Genomic DNA, 24,728 nt, shown 5'->3' on the forward strand with positions numbered 1-24,728 from the left:
CCTGTCTGAAACTTCTGCTAAACATGATGGGAAAACCTACATCTCCAAGCAGGTTTTTTTTTTGTTGTTTTTTTTTTTTAAGTTTCCTAACAACTTCCAAACAAGGACGTGCTCACTTTTTTAAACCTAGCTTACATTTGAAAATATTATTTTTAAATCCACTTGCAAAATTACAAGCATTTTTTCCTGGATCCCAATAGGAATGGGGCAAACAGCCAAGGAAAGTGTTTCACACTGGCTCTACATAGTTTAAGAACTTAAAATAAGCAGTCCCTGACAAAATACCTGCGTATATATATAAAAATTACACCTTTTAGTGGCAAAGCAGTATTTCAAAGACTGCTGAGCAGTAGCTAGTAAGTTTCCAGCATCATGTTTTTCATAAATTAATGTTACTACTCAGAACTCATGTTTGCACACCAGAATGCTTCAATTTCTGAACGCATTTCATTACATGAAATTTGAGGTATAAATGCATTACTGTACCACCGTAAGGACATAATCCTTTGATATACCCATCTCCATAAAACCTTCTGGCTTGTAACAGTAAATCACAGCCTTATTTTCATACCTCATTACCATTATGTATCTTTCCACTGACACTTGATCTTATGCATAATCAGGTATGAATTTCAAACCATATTTATAATCTAAATAAGTGCCTAATTATTTTACATAACCCGGAATGAAATAAGATTTGAGATGTAGCTGCACACATTCAGAAACATAGGTCCACAAGAAGAAAGTCATTCTCTCTAATTCATGGCTGTGAACAGCATCAAATCACACCTGTATATAGAAGCTTTGCAAGAATTTCAGAATTAGATTTTAGAAAGGATATTGCCAGTTCTGAGAAAAAAAAACACAGTGTTGAAACTGTTTGGTATGTTGTTAAACTATGAAAGAAAAATGCAAGTACTGAATGTAGTACCTGTATTTTGAAGAAGTAACAACAGCACCAATTGCATGAAGTTATAAAAGACCAGTAATAAACATGTAAATAATCTTCAGGTTTGCAACGTCAATAGAACACAGACATCTACAAAGAAATATATATATATGTGTACATGTAATATAATAAAACCATTCATTAGGGAACAAGAAACATCATATTTTTGTACTATATAAAACAGCTGTACAGTGTCCACATAGTCTTTCCTGATCTCTCTAAAATGCCTGTCAGACACTTCTCCCCATCATCATTTGCTTAACAGAGTTTCTTCACTGTCCACAGGAAAACTCTAAGTGACTGTCTTGTACTTTTAAACTAGGTACTTACAGCGCAGTTTGTCTCCATATATATATACACACATGCATACATATATAAAGTCACAGATGTATATGTGTATATATATGAAAAGAACAAACACACACATGTACAAACAGCTCCTCCATCCTGTGCTCTTGAAAGAGTGCTTATAAAAAATCCCTGCACACTTTGTGAAGGGAAGAGAACTTGCTGATAGCGCAGATTGAAGTCTTTAGATGGTTTCATTCCTAACAGTCCACAAACACACATATCTGAATCACATGGTGGAATCCCATATGCCCGAAGAGAGTCTGTTGCAGGAGGTATCTTCTACCTTCTTAAGCAGCGTTGGCTTTTTACAAGGGGGTGGAGGTGGGGCTGTGATTCTTTGCTCAGTGTTGTGCAAGATTTGCTGCCAGTCTTCTCTCTCTTCACACAGCTTTCTCCTCCAATCTAGAAGCTCTTGCAGAGCCACACTCTCATTCTCTGAAAGTCTAAGCTGATGAATAACCTGTTAGTGAGAAGAAAATAATAATGAAAAAGGTGGTGCGTCAGGGACAATAGATAACGGTCCATGGTGAAACAAAGAAAGATAGGAAAGCACCGTTTGCCCGCTTTGGCTCCTCCCTGGAGAGTCCTGCTTTGGCTGCTCCCTGGAAAGTCCAGCTTTAGTTTCTATCTGGAAAGTTCCACTTTAGAACTCCCCAGAAAAGTCCTGACCCTTGGAGACCTTTCTAGATATTGCTGGCTGCTTCTTCCAACATAGGCTGGCCCCCCGAGTCAGAATGAGTGTGCATTTTTGTTAGTATAAAAGCCCGAGCCTCATGGAATGCTGGGAGGCAGATCCTCATACCACCCAGGTCAGTGTTGTGGGGACACCCGCTAAGGTTGAGCCTGCCACCTTGCACTGTGGTGATGTCTCTCAGAGCTGGTTTCCTGATTGTCATCACGTGGTCTTTGGGGTTGGTAAGATAAACAGTCACCAAAAATATCCATCACTGTTTCTTTTACCCTTTGCTGGCTCTTCCTCCTTATCTTTTCCTATAGTAATAAACAAGTTGTTTTTTTTATCCATTGTGTCTTGCCTCTCTCTCAACATGAAATCCTTGAACTCCAGAACAGGTGGATAAAGTTATTCTCCTGGCAGTGTAAAATGGCAGCATCCATGCTGAATGATAATTCATACAGGCTCCTCTGCTTCTTCTCATGTATATAAACCTATGGGCAGGGCACATTCAGGTCCCATTTTTCTTATCTCCTTTTTCAAGTGACATGTGTAATGATGTCTAAACAATAATGACTGTCAGCAAAATAAACTTCCCTTGAACTCATGAGAGGTGTTTTGTATTGCCAAGACCTCTGTGAGGAGGGAACCACATTCTTTTCTCCATCCATTATTTGCAAAGGGCAGCATGGAGCATTATAAGCTTATCCATACATTCGAGAATGGTGTGTGAAACCCTGAGACTGCTGCAGTGTGCCCTGGCTTAGCCATGTTAGATGGTGAGTGGCTGTGAGTGCTCCCATTCTAATATTTACAACTAAAGAAATAAATAGATGCATGTTGGTAAGCACTCAAGTTCTACACTTTTGCTGAGGGAAAGATACTCTTATCTCCACTAGAGCTGAAAGAAAACATATCAAACAACCCTGTTAATAATTTGAAGCAACCTTGTCTCCAAAAGGGTTTAAAACTGTGCTGAAGTCACTGACTCTACTCCCCATTCATAATTCTTTATACTGAAAATGAAGAGAATTAATGATTTAGAATTGCTTTATTTCAATCTCATGTCTGAAAAGCACCAAACTGAAATATGAAGCAGGTACCAAAAATGAAACAAATGGAAAAAAATCCCATGTCAGCAAAGGGTACATGAACACAATCCTCTGAAACACGCAAAACAGATTGCCTACAGTAGTCCAAGTTTCTAACAACTTGATCTTAAAATGCCGTCATATAATACTGTTATACTCACAAAATATTCCTTTACACAGAGCAAGCAGCAGCTGCCAGAATAGGACAATTTTGCCCCTAAATGTAAATACACAAATAGCCATAACCAAGAAACTATAACCTCTTTTGCTGGTTAGAACTAGTATTCCTACTTGTCACAGATAAGTATTATCCTTAGAACCAGTGGCTGGCCCCTTGAGAGAATACACTAACAACTCAAAATATAGTTTCAGTTGGCCTGAAACTAAAAATTCATCTTGAAGCAGCCAAACAGTTCTGTACTAGATCCATAATCCACCTAGGAGAAACTGTGCTCACCCATTTATTTTTTCTGTTCCAATGATTATTTTTGTTCAAGCCAGTTTGAAGCCCTTGTAACAGCACAAGTCCACACAGCTATGAAGTCCATCTCACTATCCTTTAAGACCTCCTTAGCACCTATGCAGTACAGCAGCACTGTACTCTGCTTTTACATTTACACAAAATTCAACAGGCCATCTCAGCAACTCAAAGGAGAATCAAATGTTCCACAGATATTGTTAGAGGAATTTTTTCATCATCCTTTTTTTTTTTTTTTCCCACTGTGGGTAGGAAAAATTAGAAGAAAAATGAAAAATTTTTAACTGGAAATATTTTATCAAGAAAGACAGGTAAGGTCATTTTACCTTGCAGAACAGGTGTATAGTTTGGGAGGAACAGGGGCTTACTGTGGCCAATTTCTATAGATTTTTGTGGGTTTAACTTATGGGCATAACCCAGTTTAGAAAATTGGGAAACTGGAATCCAGTCTTCCCAACTTAGACACCTTATTTGCATTTAATTTTAGGCATTTCATGAACCTGTATTAGGCATGCTTCTCAGAGAGGTGCCGGAACATACAAAAAGCAAGCTGTCTTAGACTGTCATTGCAAGAGTTTCATATGAAAGAGTTTCAGAGATAAATAATCAAAAGACATGCCTGACCACTGGTAGATCAGTATATTTATAAGAAAACAGGTATTTTGAAACTGTATTATTGATGTGCTCAGGTGACAAAAGTTTGATAGCATGACTCTAATGAAGTATGGAGGGGCTTCTGAGTTTTGAAAGATGGACAAAGTATTTGAACAGAAACATTGCCACTGCTATTCTAAGAAACATAAATGCACACAGGTGCAGGGTGGAAAGCAAGTACATTTTGCCTAGGCAAGGCAATTGACAAATGCATCCTATTTATAGCTTATAAGCACTGAAGAAGCTTTATTATACTGACCCTGCTTATGCAAGCTGTAAATTAATGTTGGGTCAGCAGTTTTACTATAGAGCTCATTTTCCACTGTATAGTGGACAAATGTTGGTTCAGTACACTAGTAAGCGTACATCTTTTATTCTGTTTTTTTTAAAGAAGGATGGAAACATATCTTAAATCTTTAATCATTACGAGATTGATCTGCTAAGTAAGATGGAAAAAGTTTATATTTCAAACTGGATGAAAAACATGATGGAAATGCAGTGGGAATGAAATTGAGGGAAATGCACAAGAAATGGCAGAGGTTTAAATGAATCAGTTCCTTTCATTAGATCTATTTGAATAATATGATATCTTTTCTCTTTTCCATTCATGATTAGAGCTGTGACAAGCTGAAGATTTATTATACATATTCATTATAGAAAAGGTTTGCTGAATAATTTTACATGAAGCACAATGTAAAACAGCAAGCTATGCTTCCTCATTATTGTTCTATATCCCAAAAAGGTATTTTGTGAAGTGTGAATGAGGTGTGTAGGGAATAAGTACTTTAAGACTACAGACCTTGAAGTTCTACAATGAGCAATGAACAAACAAATTCAACCATTAAGGAGTAGAGATGGTACCAACTGTAGACCAGGATCTTACTACTCAATGTCAACGGTCGTACATGGACAACACAGTATGTGGTCTAGACATACACAAGCACATAGGATTTGAATACCCAGCATTTAACAGCCCTGCCATCTGGTGGAAATACCACCACTGTGTTTGGTATCCAGAGTCCTTAGTGTGCAAACAAAAAAAGCTGAAGTGTCAAATATAGTGACACACAAGGGAAGAGCATGTGCAAGAGAAGAGCAAGAGTTACCAAAGCTTTCACTGGAAATTACGATGGATTGCAGAAGTTTAACAAGATCCGTATTTTCCACTGCAAAATATGGCAAGATGAATTAAAAAATATGTAATGAGCAGACCAGGGAAGAGATCCCAGAATTTATTCCTCCCACCTCACAGCCCAAACTACCACAGAAGGACCATAGAAGCAAGTCCTCTCCTCCTGGCACTAGGGATTTTGCTTGGTGACAGAGTACCAATGGCTCGGTTTCATCAGGACATGCATGGAAGGACTTCCACCATTATCTAGAGGTAAGAGCATATTGGGAAATCAGAAGATGTGGATTTGACTTCTCTCAGGTTAAAGAAGAGGCTGAGGTCCCACATTCTGAGAGGGTGCTATGACTGCAAGAGGTAGCCTCTAAATGCAAGGAAGACGGACTTTGGCTTCTGTGCTTTGTGCTGCCCATGGGTGATTAGTATGCTAAAGCAAATCCTTCAGGGGTGAGTCCCTTGTGGGTTTAGTGCACAAGAGATAGTGGAGATAAAGCATTTTGGTTGTATGCTGGTGGCCATGAAAATCTTAAGAGCACGATTTTGCCTGCTGAGTTATACATATTTAAGTATTGCATAGTCATTTGAGAAAGAGCCCCTGAATTACCTTCTGGATTTAAGCTTCTAAATTATGCCTAAATTTCACTTTATAGACTAAAGCAGACATCCTGGATTTCAACTCTGTTCTACAATCAAGATGAGTTGCTGTAAATCAATAAATAATTTTAATTATAGTTTCATTTCTTAGGCTAATTAAAAATCAGCCAAGTTTTTAATTATGGAAAGTTGAAGGTTTCACATTTTTAAATCATTTGTGACAAAAGGTATGCCAGGTAAAAAAATGATCAGGCCCATTTAAAATTAATTTTGAGTTATTCAGAGACTTGGCTCTAGAATCTCAGGAAATTCATTCTGCATTAAAAAAAACAAATGCTATAACTTCACAGATAATATTTTGTAACATTAAGAGGTAACAAGGAGCTTGTGTTGTCTATTTGTATGTCAAATGGAACACACGCTTAATCATCAAGCTACGTCTGAAGAACTCTTTAAACTGTCAAACAGATTTATTAATTTGCATTAGTCCATTCTTTTTAGAATTTCACCTCACTTTGCCCTCTCCCTCATAAAATGTATGGTTTATTTTTTCAAAAATATGTGCATTGTACATTAGTAATTTTTTTTGGTCGTATGTGATCACACTAATTTTTCTACTACAATTCACCAGAACATGAAAATTAATATTTAATTACATTCTTGGATGCTAAAACATACAAACAATTTGCTTCTCATAAAAGACAGCTCTGCATGTTTTATTACAGTTCTGGTTTTATTTGCTTCTGTAGGTTTTAGTAAAATTTCTGAATACAGGCATATAAGCACAACAAAAAAGCAGAATTTTAAAACACAACACAATTTAAGTACATTTGTAATGTATAAACCTGTGCTCCTGAGATCTGCATGAGGTAGCTAGTCTGTATTTTCGCTTCAGAGAAATACTGCCAATTATTTTCTTCAATAGATTTCTCAATGTTGGTGCCTTAAAGTAACTGTCAGTAGATGCTCACAATTAATTATTACAGCATTATTACGTTTCTCTTCCATTAGTGTTTTAAATTGCTAGTAAAGTTGAGGTCCCATCATGGAATCCATGGGGATTAAGTCTAGAACAGCAGTGATTTTACCTTTCTAAAATTTGATCAGGATCTAAAGAAGTGAATTATGCAATAAATGTAAAATGTTGATTATAAATTATTTTAGAAATGGAACTGCCTTGTCAAAACCCATGGTTTTAATCTTTTTCAATTTGTACGCTGCCTAAAAATATAAGCAGAACAAATTTCAGCCAATAGGTGATCCACAGTTATCCTTATCAGAGCCCCCAAAACCAGTTCACCAACCTCAGATGGTTGGACACCCGCATATCATCAGTTTTAAATACAGAAGTGATCAGGATGTTCTCACCTCTTGCTTCAAAATTAATGACACAATTTCATTCAGTAATCCTGGAAATAATTCTTACTGTAAGTAATTATTAGCAAGACCAACATGTTTTGATTCAACCTGTGACAGCTAGGCATCTCTCCCACAAAAACGCTTCTAACTCATTTTAAAGGCTTCATCCTTCTCCGTTTTCTTTTTGCATGTGATAAGCCCCTACACTGACTGCTTCCAAACACACACCACATCTTTTTTCCAAACTACAGGACAGGCATAATGCAACCTCTAAAAACCCTGACCTCTCAGGTTTAAATGGATATATTTGGGGGTTTTCCTATGTTACAAAGAAGCATAAATCTAAGCTGCTCTTCCACCAGCTCCTGAGCCAAGAAAAAAAAAAATGTCAGGCTACATGTTATTTACCAATACAATATTCTTTTAAAGATGCAAGGGAAAAGCGCACAGTAAACCAAGGGTGTGTCAAGAAGCCTAGGCAAGCATTCAACATAAATCAAATCAATATGTAAATTTCTGTTTGACCGGGAAACCTGCATTGGCCATGTAAAACCCTAGCAGAGAATAGAAAGCAGCTATGATAAATGAGTTTACATGCTTCAAAATTCCAATTAAAAATCTTCAAATACAAGTGTACCACTGGGATCCAAGCTGATTCATGTTACTGTCTTCTGAATGCTGGGATATGCATTTATTTGCAAATGCACACTCACTCCTCATGATAACTTCATATGTAACATGCAACAATAAAGGAATTTTAGTTAATCGTTCTTTTAAACTGCTGATGGCTTTTCTTCGTGTTGGAGCAACCTTACAGTCTCCAAAGATAAAACTCTCCAAATGGATGGCAAATTGGTTTACTGGAAAGGGGAAACTGGCAAAAAAGACAGGTGCTGTGTCTGGTGCAGATCTGGAATTGCTCTGAAGGAGGTATGCCATCTTAAATAGTGTCAAACATAACTGATACATATATATTTCATTAGCTTTGTTCTAAACAAGAACATATTTTTTTCTCTCTTAGATAAAATTTCTTATTACACCAAAAGAATAAAGTACCTTTAGAGCAGGTATTCTATAGATGACACACCAAAGAGAGCTATAACTGCTGATATTTATTAATTGTGAATAATCTTAGAAGTAACTTCGTATTTAAAATAAAACTAAAAAGTGACTGCATTTCTGAATAACATCAGATCACCACAGAAGTCAGGAATAAATGCTTTCCCTTCTGACAAGCATTTTTCATTTTGATGGACAGATTTAATTTTCTTCTAAACATCAGTCATGGGGCAATGCTGGAAGCAGGATATTCTGGTGTCAGACCACACTGGCAGAGGCATCTTTGATTGTCAAGCCCAGCCCTCTGCTACCACATGGCATTTGGAAAATTCCCAAGCTTACTCCTAAAAAAAAAATAAAAATTCTACTCTTTGCCTTGGTTTGGCTTTTGAAAGCATTTTCCAGAAAAATATCTTATATTCTTCACCTGACTGCCATTCTATTTATGGTGTAAGTTGTCTGATTTTCTCTCAGGCTCTTGGGGTACTTACAGAAGCATAGAATGGGTTGGGTTGGAAGGGACCTTAAAGATCATCTAGTTCTGAACACCCTGCCATGGGCAGGGACACCTTCTGCTATACCAGGTTGCTCAAAGCCCCATCCAGCCTGGCCTAGAACACTGCCAGTGATGGGGCATCCACAGGTTCAGGCTGTTGCCACCACAGCCTGCCACTGGGTGGTTTGTTTCTGCGTTGTTTTTTGTGGTGTTTTTTTTTTTTTCAAGGAATACATTTTAATTGCAAAAGTAGAGCTTGGTCTTCTGAACTTTTGTACTTTTCCTTCAGTGAAGTAGTAACATGCCTGGGTCCACAATATTCTCAATTAGTTAGGCTAATCATCTTCCATACACCTTGGTGGTATTTCAGCAATCAAAAAAGATATTATATCTTTTAAAAATAAAATCAGTACACAAATCCTGTGTATAGCTGTAATGTATAATCTGTCACAAAGTATTACAACAAAGCAGACAATGCTCAATAAAATATGACAGCACACATATTGGGGACTGAGTACATGAGCTGGGAATACAGTTGGACAAGCCTATACATTCAAAAAAGGGTGTATTTTATTTACTTATTTGTATCTTGTGGGTTTCAATTATTTCTTTATTTGTTTTGACTGAGTTTCTTTCAACTCTGGATTTCTGATATCAACTACAAAATGATACCCTCTCAGAGTGATTAAAACATCAATGAATATTGAAATACACTGTTGGTTTTTTTTTGTCTAAGATAATATTTCTGTTTCCAAATAAAACAGACAACACGATGCTCTTTAAAACCTTCAGAGCATTCTCCTAATTCACCTCTGACACTTGACAAAAAGATTATATTCAGGACAGCAACTGTGCTTTTCTTAAGATAGAATTCTGAAAACAAATCATTATTGTAGCTGACATAACAATGCTGATACCATCTTGTGCATAATCTAATTAAAAAAAAATCAGAAAAACCTGAATCATGTTTCTACTTAATTAATCACTGCTGCTTTGTGATACTAATGGAGATATTTTACTTGATCAGTTAGAGATTAAGTTTGCCACAATGCTTTTGAAGCAATTACAAAAAACAAACATGAACTCATATTTGCTAATGTTGTGCATTATACTTTCTTGTTTAAAAACACTACATTTATGGTCAAACAATACTAGGGGCAAACACCAGTTAATTTATAGTCTGTTAGCAGTCTACATCTCTGCTGATCTACATGTATGTGGCAGTGTGTGACAGCAAGAGAATGAAGGGCAGAGGGAACAATTTATTCTCTCTCACACCAGGCACTTAAGACTAAGCTGTAAGTGAAATTACTCTCCAGGTGCTATCAGTGCGGTAGCAGACCACATTCCCATTGAACTCAAATTTGAACCAGCCTTTTGAGGTGACCCATTGGCCATTGCGGCACACCAAGGGGAATAACAACACACTTTAGCCAAACACCTGAGCTTAGGGAGTGCACAGAGATGCCCAGGAGGTTTTGTTCTCTTCTCCTCAACAATCGCATCCTTCTACCAGGAGAAAATGCAGTGAGGATGAAGCAGCGGAGGCAGAAAAGGGGCCTCAAATGTGTAGGGAGCTAACTGTTGCATCTCCTGGTTCAAAAAGGACAATCTCTTCATTTCCTTTTGGAGGTCACAGCAGTCCAATCTAGGACATACTTGCTGAAGAGACCCCTTGATACAGAAACATAAGATATGGCACCTATCAATGAATTTATGCTATGTGCTACCTTGTACCAGTTAATCTCTAAGGCACATGTTTTTGACTGTAAGTTTTCTAAAAATAAAGCTGCACTGTTTTATAAGACCTGATTTTTGTCTGTATGTGATTATCACAAAAAGAATTCTTTGACACTACTGTCAAAACAATAAACAAAACACAATTCAGGGGAATATACTGATTCAGATCAATGACAGTATGTAACATTCTATGTTCTTTATGCTACGTGTTCACAATGGCATTAGTGATTTTTTTTATAACACCAGACTTGGTTGCTACATTTTGCTTCAAAGATGATCAAAGATTACTTCCGGCTAATAGGCAAACATGACAGACATTAATAACGACTCTTACAGCACAGTGGTTAGAACTGTGACAAAGGGCGGGAGGTAGCAACACACTGCATTCTTGACTATTCATTTTCTCAAACTTTTGAACAGTCAACAAAAGAAGTGATTGGCAACAAATATTAAAACAAGTAGGAACAAAGAAAGCCCTTGAAACTATAATGAATATGCAGCTCTTTCTGAGGGAAGAGGCTGCTGAAAGAAATGAGATTTCACAAAATAAGAGCTATGGCTTAAGCTGTAATGAAACAATAAATATATTCTTCACAAATATGAAAAGACATTTCCAACTTTTCATTGTCAGATGTTGGCTTCTATATTACTGTAATCTGCCAACCTGCACTATGGGATTTAAACAAAACAGAAGAGGTAAGTGCAGATTTTTTAATATAACAATATGTGAAAAAGTAACAATCATTTTTTATCTTACCTCTTTGAGCATGTGACAGATAAAACATGTTTCAAAAGAAGGCAACCAAAATCTTATGTCAGGATGTGTACCATATGCCTCATATTACTTAACCTACTAGGATGCCAAGCTGCTCGCTTATTTGTGTCCTGTCCATAGGATGTAGTGACATCATCTGATTACAAATAAGCCAACATTCAGCCATTAGAAAGCCAAATTGCACAAAGAGGCTTTGCACCTTTTAGTGGGAAATTTTATACTTTTCGTCTCACATGCCTGAATCTTCAGACTATGGTTGCAAACGAACTTGCGTAGAAAACACCTTATAAATGTAAGTGGATTATTGCAATTATTTTTATTTTATGGAACATAAACCATCACATTGATATGTGTATGAAGATGAATATCGTATTTGAAACATCACACAGACTTTTTTATTCCTTAGGCTTTTTACTCCACCATCATATGCTCTGCCTTGGTTCTTTTTTTTTTTTTTTTTAATCTTCCTTTTAGTTGCTTTCCTTGCATCTCCGTATTACTTTTTTTCTTCTCTCTGGCTCTGTCTTCTTTCCTCTTTCTAGATCCCCTGTTCCATTTTATTATTTTCCTTCTCTCTCAGTAATTTTATTCTTCCTCCAGCCTTACTTCTCTGAATCATCCTTTATCTGGTCCTGTTTCACTCCCCACTCGCGCCCCACACACACACTTATTATTACTCTAGTCTTTAATCTGCCCCTCACTTCCCATCTGTTCATTATCTCCAGGTTGTCCATCTCATCCTGTTACAAATAGACCATGTTGTTTCTTGCTGCCCACATAAGAAACAAGGAATGTTTTAGCTGGCCTGCTTTTCTTCATTCCACTCTATCTTTCTCACACCACATCCCACTTTGTAGTGAATGTTAATAACAACTTTAAAATATTTTTTACCAAAAATATAAAAAAAAAACAACAGTCCTGGATCTCTGAAAAAGAATACGACAGGGCCACTTAGCTTTTGTGTGAGGTGCTAAAGATACAGTCTTGCTTTTGCTGGCTTTATTTCATTTTGCTGCTGTTGCTGAAAGCAACTTACATATTTCAACAGCCTTTATGCTCTACCTGTTAAACATACACATAGGAGCTATCAAGAACAATGAAAGAAATAAATACCGCCTAGAGAACAGAGCCCATTGGACTGACTAAGGAAGTGAGAAATGCTTAATGTAAACCAACAGAGAGATATTATTTTATAAAGCTTTTTTATTTTAGAGGAGGTTTTGGGCTTTAGACCCCTCTAAGCAATTTCAACATTTGTGGACTCTCCCATATGCTTTGAGATCACTTCCTGGAGTGTGACTGAACAGAAATGACAGTCATAATAAAATTTTCTACCTAAGCAAGATTATGACACAATTGACCAGAAGAAACATCACTTCTATTTTGGTGGTTTCTCTGTTTCTGGAAGGAAATGATGGGATAAGAATACAAGACTACAAACGAGAGCACATTTGGAAGTCCTTAACTGTTTAAACAAATCCCTGAAGCAACTTGAAACAATAAGCATTTAAATAATTTTATATTAGCAATTCTAAAACAAGTTTGGAAAACTAAGCTTCCTAGTTTTCTGCTGTTCAGGGAGCAAGAGGTGCATCATAGCTATCAAAAGGTTTCTTGTAGAAGCTGAGTTAGATGCAGTCCTTGCAGCTGATGCATGTGAGCTGAGTTGCTAAGGGCAAAGTAGGGTATTTTGTAAGGGTAGATTAGGATATTGTTTCTTGCAGTACCATTTTAGCATACATTCATAGTTTACATTTTGAAGACTTCCTTGACTAGAATGTTTTGGTTTACAAGGAAAGCACAAAATGTGTGGAGGCTGGTGTGCTGGGTTGGTGAAAATATGTGTAGCTCTTTGCTAACAAAACATTCTTAAAGATCTACTATCCAAACAAACTAAAGCTCATTAAACTTCTTGATAACTGGCTTGACCCCCAAATTCATGATTCAGTTTTCATCTTCATTGAGGATGAAAATCATGCTAGTGTTGTATCAGATGTTAGGTTCTTTAAATTTTTATGTGGTACTTACAACCTACAGATTGTAATCACTTGGAAATCTACAACTGTACAGAGAAAGAACAATTTAAAGGAAAAAGTATTAGTTTAAAAAAAAACATTTTTTGTTGTTCTTCTTACATGCAAGACCTTTTCCTTTTGATGTAAGTTCATTCATTTCTGATGAGGCAAAAAATCAAACTTTATATTTAATACTCTTCACCTTTTTGTTAGCAGGAGAAAGTAGAATTTTATTCCGTAAAATGAGAATGAGAATAAAATGAGAATTCCAAATGAGAAATATTTTTTTTAGTATTTTAATTGTTTTTTCCTTTTTCATTCTGATAAAAACTGACCTTTATGTAATAATTGCACTAAGAATGTAGCATTTATCACCAATGGTGAACCTTCCTTTTTCATTTTCAGCAGACTTTACTGTAGTGGTGATAAGTCAAGTTGCTGAGTTCATATCTGCATGATGTTTTATACTTGATAATTGCTTCCAAAACTGTTAAAAGTTTGATCTTTATGATCCATGTTGACAGATATTGAGCTGAAGACTTTGCTCTCTGAAGTGAGTAGGTTTGCAGTGATGCAGGTAGTTATCACCTGATGTGACAACATGACGGCATTGTAAGCCACAATGCCTAAACTTTAGTTGGATGTATATGAGCCTTGAGATCCTGTGACAAAAATGAAATTAACTCCTGTCACTTCAGTAAGAAACTAGCATATAGATAGTAAAAAAAACCCAACCCATAAATATTAGAAGTCCCTGAAAGCTAATGAACCAGTTTCCTTTAGCTGAAATGACAGAGTGTATGCCAAGAAATTCAAGGACCCAGTGTATGTTTCTTTCCCAAAAGCAATTAGTTAATCAGTACCTTCACAGATCTGTGAAACAATCTGTCCTATTTCATACATCTGCGTAAAAATTACTTTGAAGTGATAAGGTTACTGGAGTGAAGCCTGGCAAAGCCTTTTACAATAGGGTTGTATGCTGTTAGAGTCACCAGCAGCATGCTAAGAAATGTCAACTGTAATTAAAACCAATCATTTTCAAATATATGCCATGCTTGGAAATGGTGAGGAATGCTTTTTACAGTAAGAATTCAGCTCTGTGAGCACAGACATAATTTTTTTTTTTTCTTTTTGTGGGAGGAAGATTTGTTTCTCTTTCTTTTGGCAACACCATTTTGGAAGATGTTTATTCATTAAGGCAATTGTATCAAAAATCACAGAACTGCATGTTTCTTCTCTAAACTTGTCACAGTTCTTATTGAGCTTGCATTTAAAGGTTGTCCCTGCATGTAATTTTGAGTACATGGCATGGAATCTATTTTAAAAATTTGTGAAGCACTTTGGCAAAACATCTGTTTACTGAAAAGTGACATTTCAAAGTCCTGAATTGAAATTCTGTTCAACTTTTGGCAAGCAGTTTTAGAAAAATCAAAATTACAGGTTTGTAAATTGTTAAAGACTTGTTTCTAAAATAAAGCATTTAATTTTTGCAGACTAATTTCACATAAGGATACAGTTTCCATTTGCAAAAATGAGAAGATGATGGCTCCCCTATACCCAGTTCATTTAACTCTCCATGTAGTAATTTAAACATGATCCTCCTTGCAAGATTTTTAGCAACAGAGCTTTAAAGGTTCTCCAGGACAAAACTGTCTCACTGTGAGAGACAAAAATCTGTGAGGTTTGGAACAAAACTGGAGCAAGGTCTGGGACTTAGATTTTTCGTTCACTGGACAGTGTTCTTTGGGCACCTTCATGCCTAATAAGTATTTGGTTGATCATTAAAAAAATTAACAGAGACAATTGGAAACACTGCCTCCAGTCACCTTCATAATCCCATATCCTCATCCATTATACTGATGTGGAGATAATACACCTCTAAGTCTTCACTGCTTTTGTATACAAAAGGATGATATAATGATACGTTTATTCTCTGATGCTCATTATCATGCAACTCTTTCTGGTATGAATGAATATCTTGAAAGAGATAACATCTTGGTCCTCTCAGGGTGAAGAGACATATTTCCTGCCTGAAAATAGCATCTTCACAACCAGCAAGTTTCATAAAATTTGAACTCTACTATAGGACCTTTCAGGGTGTTTATCCTCCAAGCAGAAAGTTAAGAGTAAATTCATTACTGTCCTTAGCTCAACACAAACCTGTAAAAGAAATCTCCATTTTTCAGTGCCAACACACAAATTTCAACATGCAGATACCATAATATTTTTCTCTTTTACTTACATTACATTACATTACATCAATGAAATATTTACCTGACTAGTGTGGCTCTCCCTGTGTCTTTGAACTGATGAGCCTGCTGTATTGCTGGCTGACAGTCTTGAATATTCATTTTCCTCTGGTAAACCTAAAGAAGAGCAATACTAATTTACAATCTGCCATTTATGCATTGGCTGATTTCAGCATAAGAGTCAAAAGTCCTCCATGTTTTATTAAAAAAGAGTGATAAAATCACACGTTTGCCTGGATATTTACTATTTCCATGCTTACTGAAACTAGAACAATTATGGTTCACCAAGTATGAAAAGCTTCATAGATATGCATGCTGGTTTATAGAAGGAGCAACTGTACTGAAAGAGCCTACAAATAACACACTACCATGCTGGCCAGGGATTCCTCCTGCAATGCAGAAATTCCTGGCTCCTTTTCATCACAGAAGCAAAGCAAACAGAATGAAAAACAGGCCTGTGGTCTGCTCTCTAATGTCTCTAGGTTACACAGGAAGTTGATAGTAGGTCCAGGACTTACAACTTCAGCTCCTCAGTACAGAGTTTTTTGTGATTCTTGTATTTATTGTGCACTTTCCATGGGAATTAGCTGCCCAAAATTTAGCTGTGTAAAAACCATTCATCTAGTGTAAAAGAGCCATGCAGTTTCCTTCTCTTGTTAAGAGAAACAAACACCTCTGCACAGTCATCCTAGACTGAGGCTCACTGCCACTGCTTCCCCATAACTTTTGCCAGAGTGTGAAGATCATTCTCATAGCACGACAAAGGATCTTAAAGGTGGAATAAGGAGAAGCAAAGGCAGAAGCAGAAACACAGCGAGTCCATGACAGGCATTATAAAGCCCCTCACAAAGAAGAATGAAAGACACTATGGTAGGTCTGATACCCAGAAATTTTGGCGTTGCTTTTTATTGCATATATCCAAAATTTTCACGCTACTACAGCATCCATAAACAGCATATCACTATCTTCAGTCAACTGAACAAAGCTAGCCACCAAGAGAACAGGATTCATCCTAGCAAGAGATACGCAAGCTGAAGTGCTTTCAGTAGATCACCTGAGATTTACTAACTAGAAATGGATAACATCTGAAGAATTTGATTAGACCAGACATCTACCTTCTGTAGAACCTAAAACTAGGTAAGGTGACTCTGAGCCTAGATATGTAACTCTAAGATAACAAAAAATGAGGCATGCCCTACTGTTTGCGTATTACACACAACACACAGAGAATTATAATGGAAATAAAGTTCAAATGCAATGAATCACAAACTACTAATGGGATTATGTACTGCACGAAAAACATAATTCTGTTTCACGTTCATGTTCAGTTTCTTGTTCAATCAAGAAACTGGCACAGAAACACTGTGAAACAGGATTGACTTCAAAACTCCTATTTTCTGTATTAAAAAAGGGGTTTTAATAATTTTTTATTTTGACAAATGAGCATTAACTCTTACATGGTTACTGATTTAACTCATGAAAATATAGACTGCATGAACAATCCCATAAAATAACATAACTTTGCAAGAGAAATAAAACAAAAATTTTAAAGAGAATGAATGATCCTTATTCCTTTTTGGCCTCTCTACTCTGCTTTTAGCTCCCCCCTTATAATGATGCATCTCCATAGCTTTCTAACTAGGGACAGCTGGGTTTTCCGTTATTCTGAATAAAGCTTACGTAAAGTACTCATAAACATGGATGATCTTTTTCTACAGCTTCAAATCATCTCAAATTCCTCTGGGGACACATAGGCACACAGGCAGTGAAGAAGATGGAATCCGTGCTTGCAACTCAGGAGCCAGGTCAGATCTGGTGAGAATCCAGCATTTCAGTCCTTTTCTGCCTTGTGCAAAGAGGAAGTCTGACCCTGTTCTCTCCATGATTTGAACTATGTGTTGCTTTGTGGTGGAGTTATCACTCTTTGAAGCTGCTCCATGATATTAGGTATGTACTGGAGCAAGGTCTGATGTTCAAGGTTTCCAGTATACTAGGTTTGTAAAATATATGTATTCCTTTCTTACCTGTATTAAATTAATTGTCCTCCAACTTAAAATTCTCCCTCAGCAAAATCACATATTTTTGGACAAGCAGAATGCTTGAAATAAACTTCCCTCTAAGAATCCAGGATTGTCAAAACAAAACAAATAGAATCATAGAATCATGTAATAGTTAGGGTTGGAAATGACCTTAAGATCATCTAGTTTCAACCAACCCCCTTTTTTTTCAAACAATAAAAAGTAGGCGTTATTTAATTCAAATAAAATATATATTGTAAAATATTTGCATGATTCTAGACCACCACAAATGAATGAAAACACTTTCCTATGCCAGCAGCATGTTTTGAAAAAGATATTGCTTTTGCACTATATTAATACATTTTAGGATCTACTGTCCATGACAGCCTTGAACTAAGAATAAGGTTACCAATGATTTTCTGTTTATTTCTATGAAAAGTGCTTTGATAAGAGGTCTTATCAAATAAGTAAAGTTTCCATGTACAGCAACAGCACATCATCACAGACATGGCAAGCAGAGGTTCAGTGGAGTCTGGAAAGATAAATGGAGCAGCTGATTACATTCTGAGAGTTTTCCTTTACATGCACCTAAGTAAATATTAGGATACCACAGGTGTGCACTGAATAAGACCTTCCTTAATTCAGCACAAGGTTGGAAGCTTCAGTTTAGCAAGGGCAGAACTACATGAACACTAAGTTAATCAGGGGTTCTGGCTGGAGCACAAGTTGCACCATCTGGACTGGGCTTTCTTGCAACTATTCTCAAGTTACCAAAAAAGTCTAATTCAGAGCTTTAGGGTTTTTTTTTGCTTTTTTTGTTTTTTTGGGGGGGGGTTCAAAATTATGCTTGCTAACCTTACTACTGCAACTATGTTTTGAGCCAACACTGTGCCCTTGTGGCTAAGAAGGCCAATGGCATCCTGGGGTGTATTAGAAGGGGGGTGGTTAGTAGGTCGAGAGATGTCCTCTTTCCCCTCTACTCTGCCCTGGTGAGACCCCATCTGGAATATTGTGTCCAGTTCTGGGCCCCTCAGTTCAAGAAGGACAGGGACCTGCTGGAGAGAGTCCAGCGCAGGGCAACAAAGATGATTAAGGGAGTGGAGCATCTCCCTTATGAGGAAAGACTGAGGGAGCTGGGTCTCTATAGTTTGGAGAAGAGGAGACTGAGGTGTGACCTTATAAGTGTCTATAAATATATAAAGGGGGAGTGTCATGAGGATGGAGCCAGGCTCTACTCAGTGGCAAACAATGATAGGACAAGGGGTAATGGGTACAAACTGGAACACAAGAGGTTCCACTTAAATTTGAGAAGAAACTTCTTCTCAGTGAGGGTGACGGAACACTGGAACAGGCTGCCCAGGGAGGTTGTGGAGTCTCCTTCCCTGGAGACATTCAAAACCCGCCTGGACGCATTCCTGTGTAACATTATCTAGGTGTTCCTGCTCCGGCAGGGGGATTGGACTAGATGATCTTTCGAGGTCCCTTCCAATCTCTAGCATACTGTGATACTGTGATACTGTAGTATTGAAAACATAGCAATGAATATGATTCAATATAAATGGAAAAGTTAGGTTAAAGAAATTAATTCTGGATTATTTTTTTTTTTTTAACATGATCAAGAATATAGCCTTGTCCCAAGCAGTACCTAGATTCAAACTGGAAACCCAAGCCTTTAATCACTTACTCTCTGTAATTCCTTCTCTATATTGCTTCAAAGGAAGATCCCACAATCAATCCCTGATCTTTTTCCTACACTTTCTGTGTCCCATTTCTGCCTTGTTCTCAGATAAATCTCTCAGATACTGAGATCTAGATTACTGGACATCTATATGAGGTTCTGAGGTTCCAGAGAACCTCCAATCTCATAGGCTTTGATACCCAGGAACTTGTGACCCTGCACCTCCTGGCCTCCAACATCCACCACACCCTCCACAGTCTCTGGGTCTTTGCAATTGTAGTGACACATCATTCCCAAACCTTTTAACTTCATGATTCTGCATTCACACATGGGCTCGATCTACTAATTAGCTCCACTTGATACACAGGCTGCTACAGTGTGAAAGAGGCTTGCATCACCATGAAAGGCAAGATGTAAGGCTCTGTGCTCAACAGCATGTAGCTTGTGTCCTGGTGACATGCCCCATTTCTGTCAGATCATCTTAAGGTCCTTTCCAACCCTAACCATTCTATGATTCTATGATTATAGTTGTCATATTGAAATATTTCACTTAATGATTGATACATTATTTCACATAATGTCCCATTCATCCACATTCTATTAGGTACTAGTCAGAAATGACAACAAATTTCACCGAACTTTTACCTGCTGCATTTGTCTTGCAGATTTCAGCATTGTAACATAAAAGGTTATTACAGGTTTTATCATTATTACTCTTTGTGTTTGGACAAGAAACAGCAAAAAAAGCTTTTTCTTTCAGACTAAAAACTCTGGTAGGTGTGGAAGATTTGTGTCAAAAAGGTCACAGATAGCACAGAGATGTAGAAAGGTGTTACTCCTAACATTAAACTAAAGAAAACTAAACTAAACATTATATAAATATTATATAAAACATTATATGAAATGAAAAAGTAACTTCTATTAAAATTCTAAACAGCAGCGTTACATCCTTAGCATCTATGTTTTTAGGACACTGAAAATTTTCATTCTTTCTGTCACTGCTCTTGCACCATTTTGATCATCTTGTTGCAATGATAAAAAAATTGTCATTCACTAGTAAGGGCCTGGTAGCAAATAGAGACCCTGATTTTCCATTTTCTGTCCCATCTGTATTGACTACAGGATCAGAAATCTCAAGTCTCAGTCCTCCATGCCTTAGGCTATTTACAGGCTTGGAGCTGGGGTAATTACAAATTCCTCAACAGAGGCTGTTTCATTTTCTTCACATTCACCTTTTATTGGAGAGGGGCTTATCAGTTCACACATACTAAGTTAAGCCAGTTCCAGAAACACACATATTTCACCACTCAGAATATTCCAACTTGACTATATCTTAAAAAGCTCTTTCAAGGAAACACTTCAGCAATTTTATGTTAGAAGAGCTTTGGGATTAAAAACTGCTTACCATTTGATACTGAATTTCCATTTTCAGCAGTCACAGTACTGGAGAGTGGATTAGATGACTGAGTTCCATGGCTGTTTGCATTTTTATCCTGGGTTTCTGATCCAGTATCTGATGTGTTTGGTTCTTCCCTGCTCCTTAAGTTCAGATTAGTTTCAGCACCTGACAGAGAGAAAAAGCCCGTCAGCTTTCTATTAACTAGTGGCTTTCACATGAAAGTAGAAAAAACTAACACAGAGAAAAACAAATTATCAAATTAATTTAATTAAAATGACTAAATTCACAAGTCCAGTGAAAATGTAGAAAGCTTAAGTCAGTGATTTTTCCAGGGTGTTTTTGGGTTTGTTTTTTTTTTTTTGCTAGTGTTCCACTTACAGACATTTAAAGTTTATGGAAGTGAAAGGCATGAACAACATTTCATTTGTACTGTTTCTTTTCACACAAATATCAGCTAATAAAACTAAACAAACGTTTGTATTGCCTCTATTTTACACCCTATTTCACAGGGGCTCATGTAACCGCTGCAATCTCCACGGCAATGCGTTTCACAATTGCATTAGTTGATATTAGCAACAGCTATAACATGGGTTTATTTTTTTCTCTTACCTCCTCCTACAAGAAAAAAAAATGGCTTTTGATATGAAACCTTATGTAGGAAGATTCCTCCCAGCAGAGTCTCCCTGAGGCCATTATTTACCCTGCCTCAGGGCTCTCCAGCCACCAATTGTCATTTTCTATAAAGTTCCAGGTTTTCATGTCATAGCCTTTTAGTTAAATTTCTTCAAGACATCAAGAGGAGCTCTGATGCTGTAGGAGTTCCTGAGCGATGTACAATGCACATGCATTTCTTCAAAGAGAAGGGCAAAACCTTTCTCTTCTTCACCCTCTGACTGATGGCACAACTATGCAGAGCAGAAAAGCTCACAACAAAGTGCCTGGAGCTGGCTTTGAGCTTGCCTGGCTTTGTAAGCCCAGTGCACCATGAAAAACAGGGCTTAGCCATCAGCTGTGCCTGAGCAGTGCTCCTCACTGGAGTTTGGGGGCCAGAGGCAAGTTTGGAGCAGATGAGGATGGTAGGAGGGACCCCAACTTCAATTCTGGTATCTCTGGCTATCCCCACTCCACCCGTGTGGCAGGGCTGATGAAACTGCGTGAAACGCTGCACTGACAAGGCTATGCATTGTTTGATGGATTTCTCTCTCTTTTCCGTGTTTTTTTTTCATTTAGTGATGAACACATATGCATACTCTTTCATTGCCGTAATCAGGTTTGTTTCATGGAAGACAAAGCTGAATTCAGTCCTCTTTGTTTAACTCCATTTCAGTTTTTCTAACTCTGTCCACCCTCTCTGAGAGCTAACCTTACCTGTGGGACTGACATATTATGGCTGGCCTGGGTGCAGAGGCCCTCATTTAGCACTCAAAAATGGATGTTTTTCTTCCATGACAGCCCTCAAAGAACTATTCTTTTATTTTGGTTGTGTCCATTTAAGCTTTGTCATAATGACAGCAATAACTAATGGAGGTCAAAATGCTAGCTACTAAATCCAACATTACAATGTTTGTCCATATTGCCAATGACATCCTCAGCTCTCCCAGAGACAGAATATTTTTATGAGTCTTGAGCACATGAGCATTTTTCAAGTAAACAGGAAAAAAGTTTTTTTCACCAGGAACAGGACTTTGCCTGCAGATTTTCAAACCTAATGTTAACTCTATGGTTAATTTTTCATATTTATGCCTGAACTGAAAAAAAAAACAAAAACCAACACCTCGTTTAAAAAGTACCAACATTTTAAAAATGAATTAATGAAACAAAACCAATACATCCATTCTGATTAACATGAAAGGTTTCATTTCAGTGAAAAGGGCTTTCTTATTTTTGTTTAGCTTTCAGTTATCGAACTCTGACTCTTTCTTAACATTTCCTCTTCTAACAGAAATGCTGTCTTGAAAAGTCAAAAATTTCATTCCCACAGTGTCAGAATAAAACATTGCAATATTTTTTTTTTGCTCCCTCATTCCCTGATCATTATCTTTTGCCAGATGTGATTGGAGTGTTTCAGTGGCAGTTTCATAAACTGCCTATTTAGGCAAATGTCTCTTCATTAAAAAAATTAGGCCAGCTCTACACACAGCAACTGACTTGGGAGAGGTGGCAGAATCAGAGTCTGAGCTGGAAAATGCATACAGGACAATTATAAGAGCATGCCTGATTTAGCTTTTGTACAAGCAAGCTGAGTGCAAAATGCATCTTTGCAGCTCAAATTTGTCTGAAAAGGAAATGTCACTTTTAGATGTTAATAGTCAGTGAGCTTGCCTATAGATCATAATCCACCTACATAATTATTGTGTCACCTTTTACATAAAGAGTCTTTGGGGAAAGTGGCTGGGATCCTTATTTTTCTTGATAGCTGAAAGATTTATTGATTTGCCTGACATCTGCAATTCATTTGAGAATGTGCAAGTAGAAAGACTTTTTCTTGCATTCCTATTTGCAGAAGCCTTTTGTTTCATAGGTACATTGATATCTTTTCATGGCATTCATAAAGGGCTCTGAAAAAAATAGGTTATCTTTTCTCCTTTAGATGTGTAAGATAAAATACTACAAATAATTGTGGCTAGCTACTATTGAGCTAAAATATCATCTTAAATTGGTAGAGACAAATAATGGACAGATATGCAGCATATGTTTTGAGACAGTTATCTAGGTAGAAATCTATTATCACACTTGCTTTATTCAGTCATTGTAAGAAATTTACACCTTTAGTTTCTAGATAGAGAAAATACACTTCACAGTGCCTTATTTAATTAATCTTGGGGGTGAGAAAGAAGCCTATGTTTTGGGTTTTGTTTTGTTTTCCAAATAATCTGGATTATATAAAGGTACTTGTGCTAATTTCCTATCTATAGTTATCTTCAGCTCCTCACTGGAGCAACTCATGTGAGTCTATGGAAAAAATATAACCTCTCATGTTGGCTATCTTCGAAGAGACCCCTGGAGAAGCCATAGTGTATCCCTAGCAAACAAGTACTGTTCATTTATTATGCAGTTTTTACAAAACGGGTGAGTTTCTTAAGAAAATCTTTTCTATAAATAGTGTAACAAGAGGATGCTTTAGTCAGGGGTAACCAGCATCCTGCCCCACTATTGCAAAACTTACCTAGGATCACTGGATAATTTATGTTGTAAGGGACCCCAGGAGATCCCTTGTGCACTGCTGCTCCAAGCAGGGCTAGCAGTGAGGTAAAGCCAGGGTTGCTCAGGACTTTGCCCAGCCAGTCGTGGAACCCCCTCAAGGATGGAGTCTGCCCATCTGCTGGGCAGCCTGTCCCTCTGCCTGCCTGCTGCCTTGCCTGTCCTTGTGGGGAAAGGTTTCCATAGCCAGCCTAAACTCCTCTCATTTCAGCTCATGCCTGATGTAACTTGTTGCCCTGCTGGGCACAGGTGACAGCCCCTGCCCGTGTTCCTGTCTGTGCTCTTGCTGATGCAACCCTAGATACTGCTGGCCATCTGTTGCCAGGGCACACTGCCAGCTCCTGTTCAGCAACACGTTAAATTCCCCCTGCTGCTGTGAGTCGCTGCAGAGACAGATGTGCACTGCTCTCTCACCCTTTATCAACTTTCTGAAACTATTAGAAATACTTTAGGAGATGGGAAAAGACAAAATCATGGTTCCTACAGTTGAGCATCTTCACCCAACAAGCTGAATGTTTTTGTTCAGACTTGTGCTCCGCAGTTCTCATCAGATGGATGGATTCTTCAACAGGTTTAAACTTTTTGTTTTTTTTTAAAGTAACAGCATCTCAACACTTCCCAGCTAGTAATAAACGTTACTTGAAGAGTCATCCATACCTACTTGTGAGACGCTTGCTACGGAGAGGTATCAAATGTAAAATCACGGTGGAAGTTCATGATTATAAAAGGAATACAAGCTTTAAGTGAAAACTTACAGACTCTGCAATAGTCAACAGCATGTGGATTATTATTTTGGTAAACTGACTTTTCCAAAAAGATA

At 37.4% G+C, this 24,728-nt stretch overlaps 1 protein-coding gene across 6 annotated transcripts in view; it reads right to left on the reverse strand.

Annotated features, from left to right (window-relative positions):
- Positions 1–1,372: 1,372 nt before the first annotated feature.
- MYO16 (myosin XVI) overlaps positions 1,373–24,728 on the reverse strand; it is a 381,803-nt gene continuing 358,447 nt past the window's right edge. For 5 of the 6 annotated variants that reach the window (XM_061472784.1, XM_061472779.1, XM_061472778.1 and 2 more), the window contains 3 exons: positions 20,714–20,872; positions 15,638–15,729; positions 1,373–1,760 (listed from right to left, as the gene is read on the reverse strand). In XM_061472784.1, coding sequence (XP_061328768.1) covers positions 1,527–1,760; positions 15,638–15,729; positions 20,714–20,872 — 485 coding nt within the window. In that variant the 3' untranslated portion in view covers positions 1,373–1,526. Of the gene's footprint in view, positions 1,761–13,928; positions 14,026–15,637; positions 15,730–20,713; positions 20,873–24,728 lie in introns of those variants that run through there. The other variant, XM_061472782.1, reaches the window with a different exon arrangement.

The sequence above is a fragment of the Pezoporus flaviventris genome, unplaced genomic scaffold (assembly GCF_033815535.1).
Source record: "Pezoporus flaviventris isolate CSIRO_AGI_PZ_B2104156 unplaced genomic scaffold, CSIRO_AGI_Pfla_v1 ptg000072l, whole genome shotgun sequence".
NCBI classification, from domain to species: domain Eukaryota; kingdom Metazoa; phylum Chordata; class Aves; order Psittaciformes; family Psittacidae; genus Pezoporus; species Pezoporus flaviventris.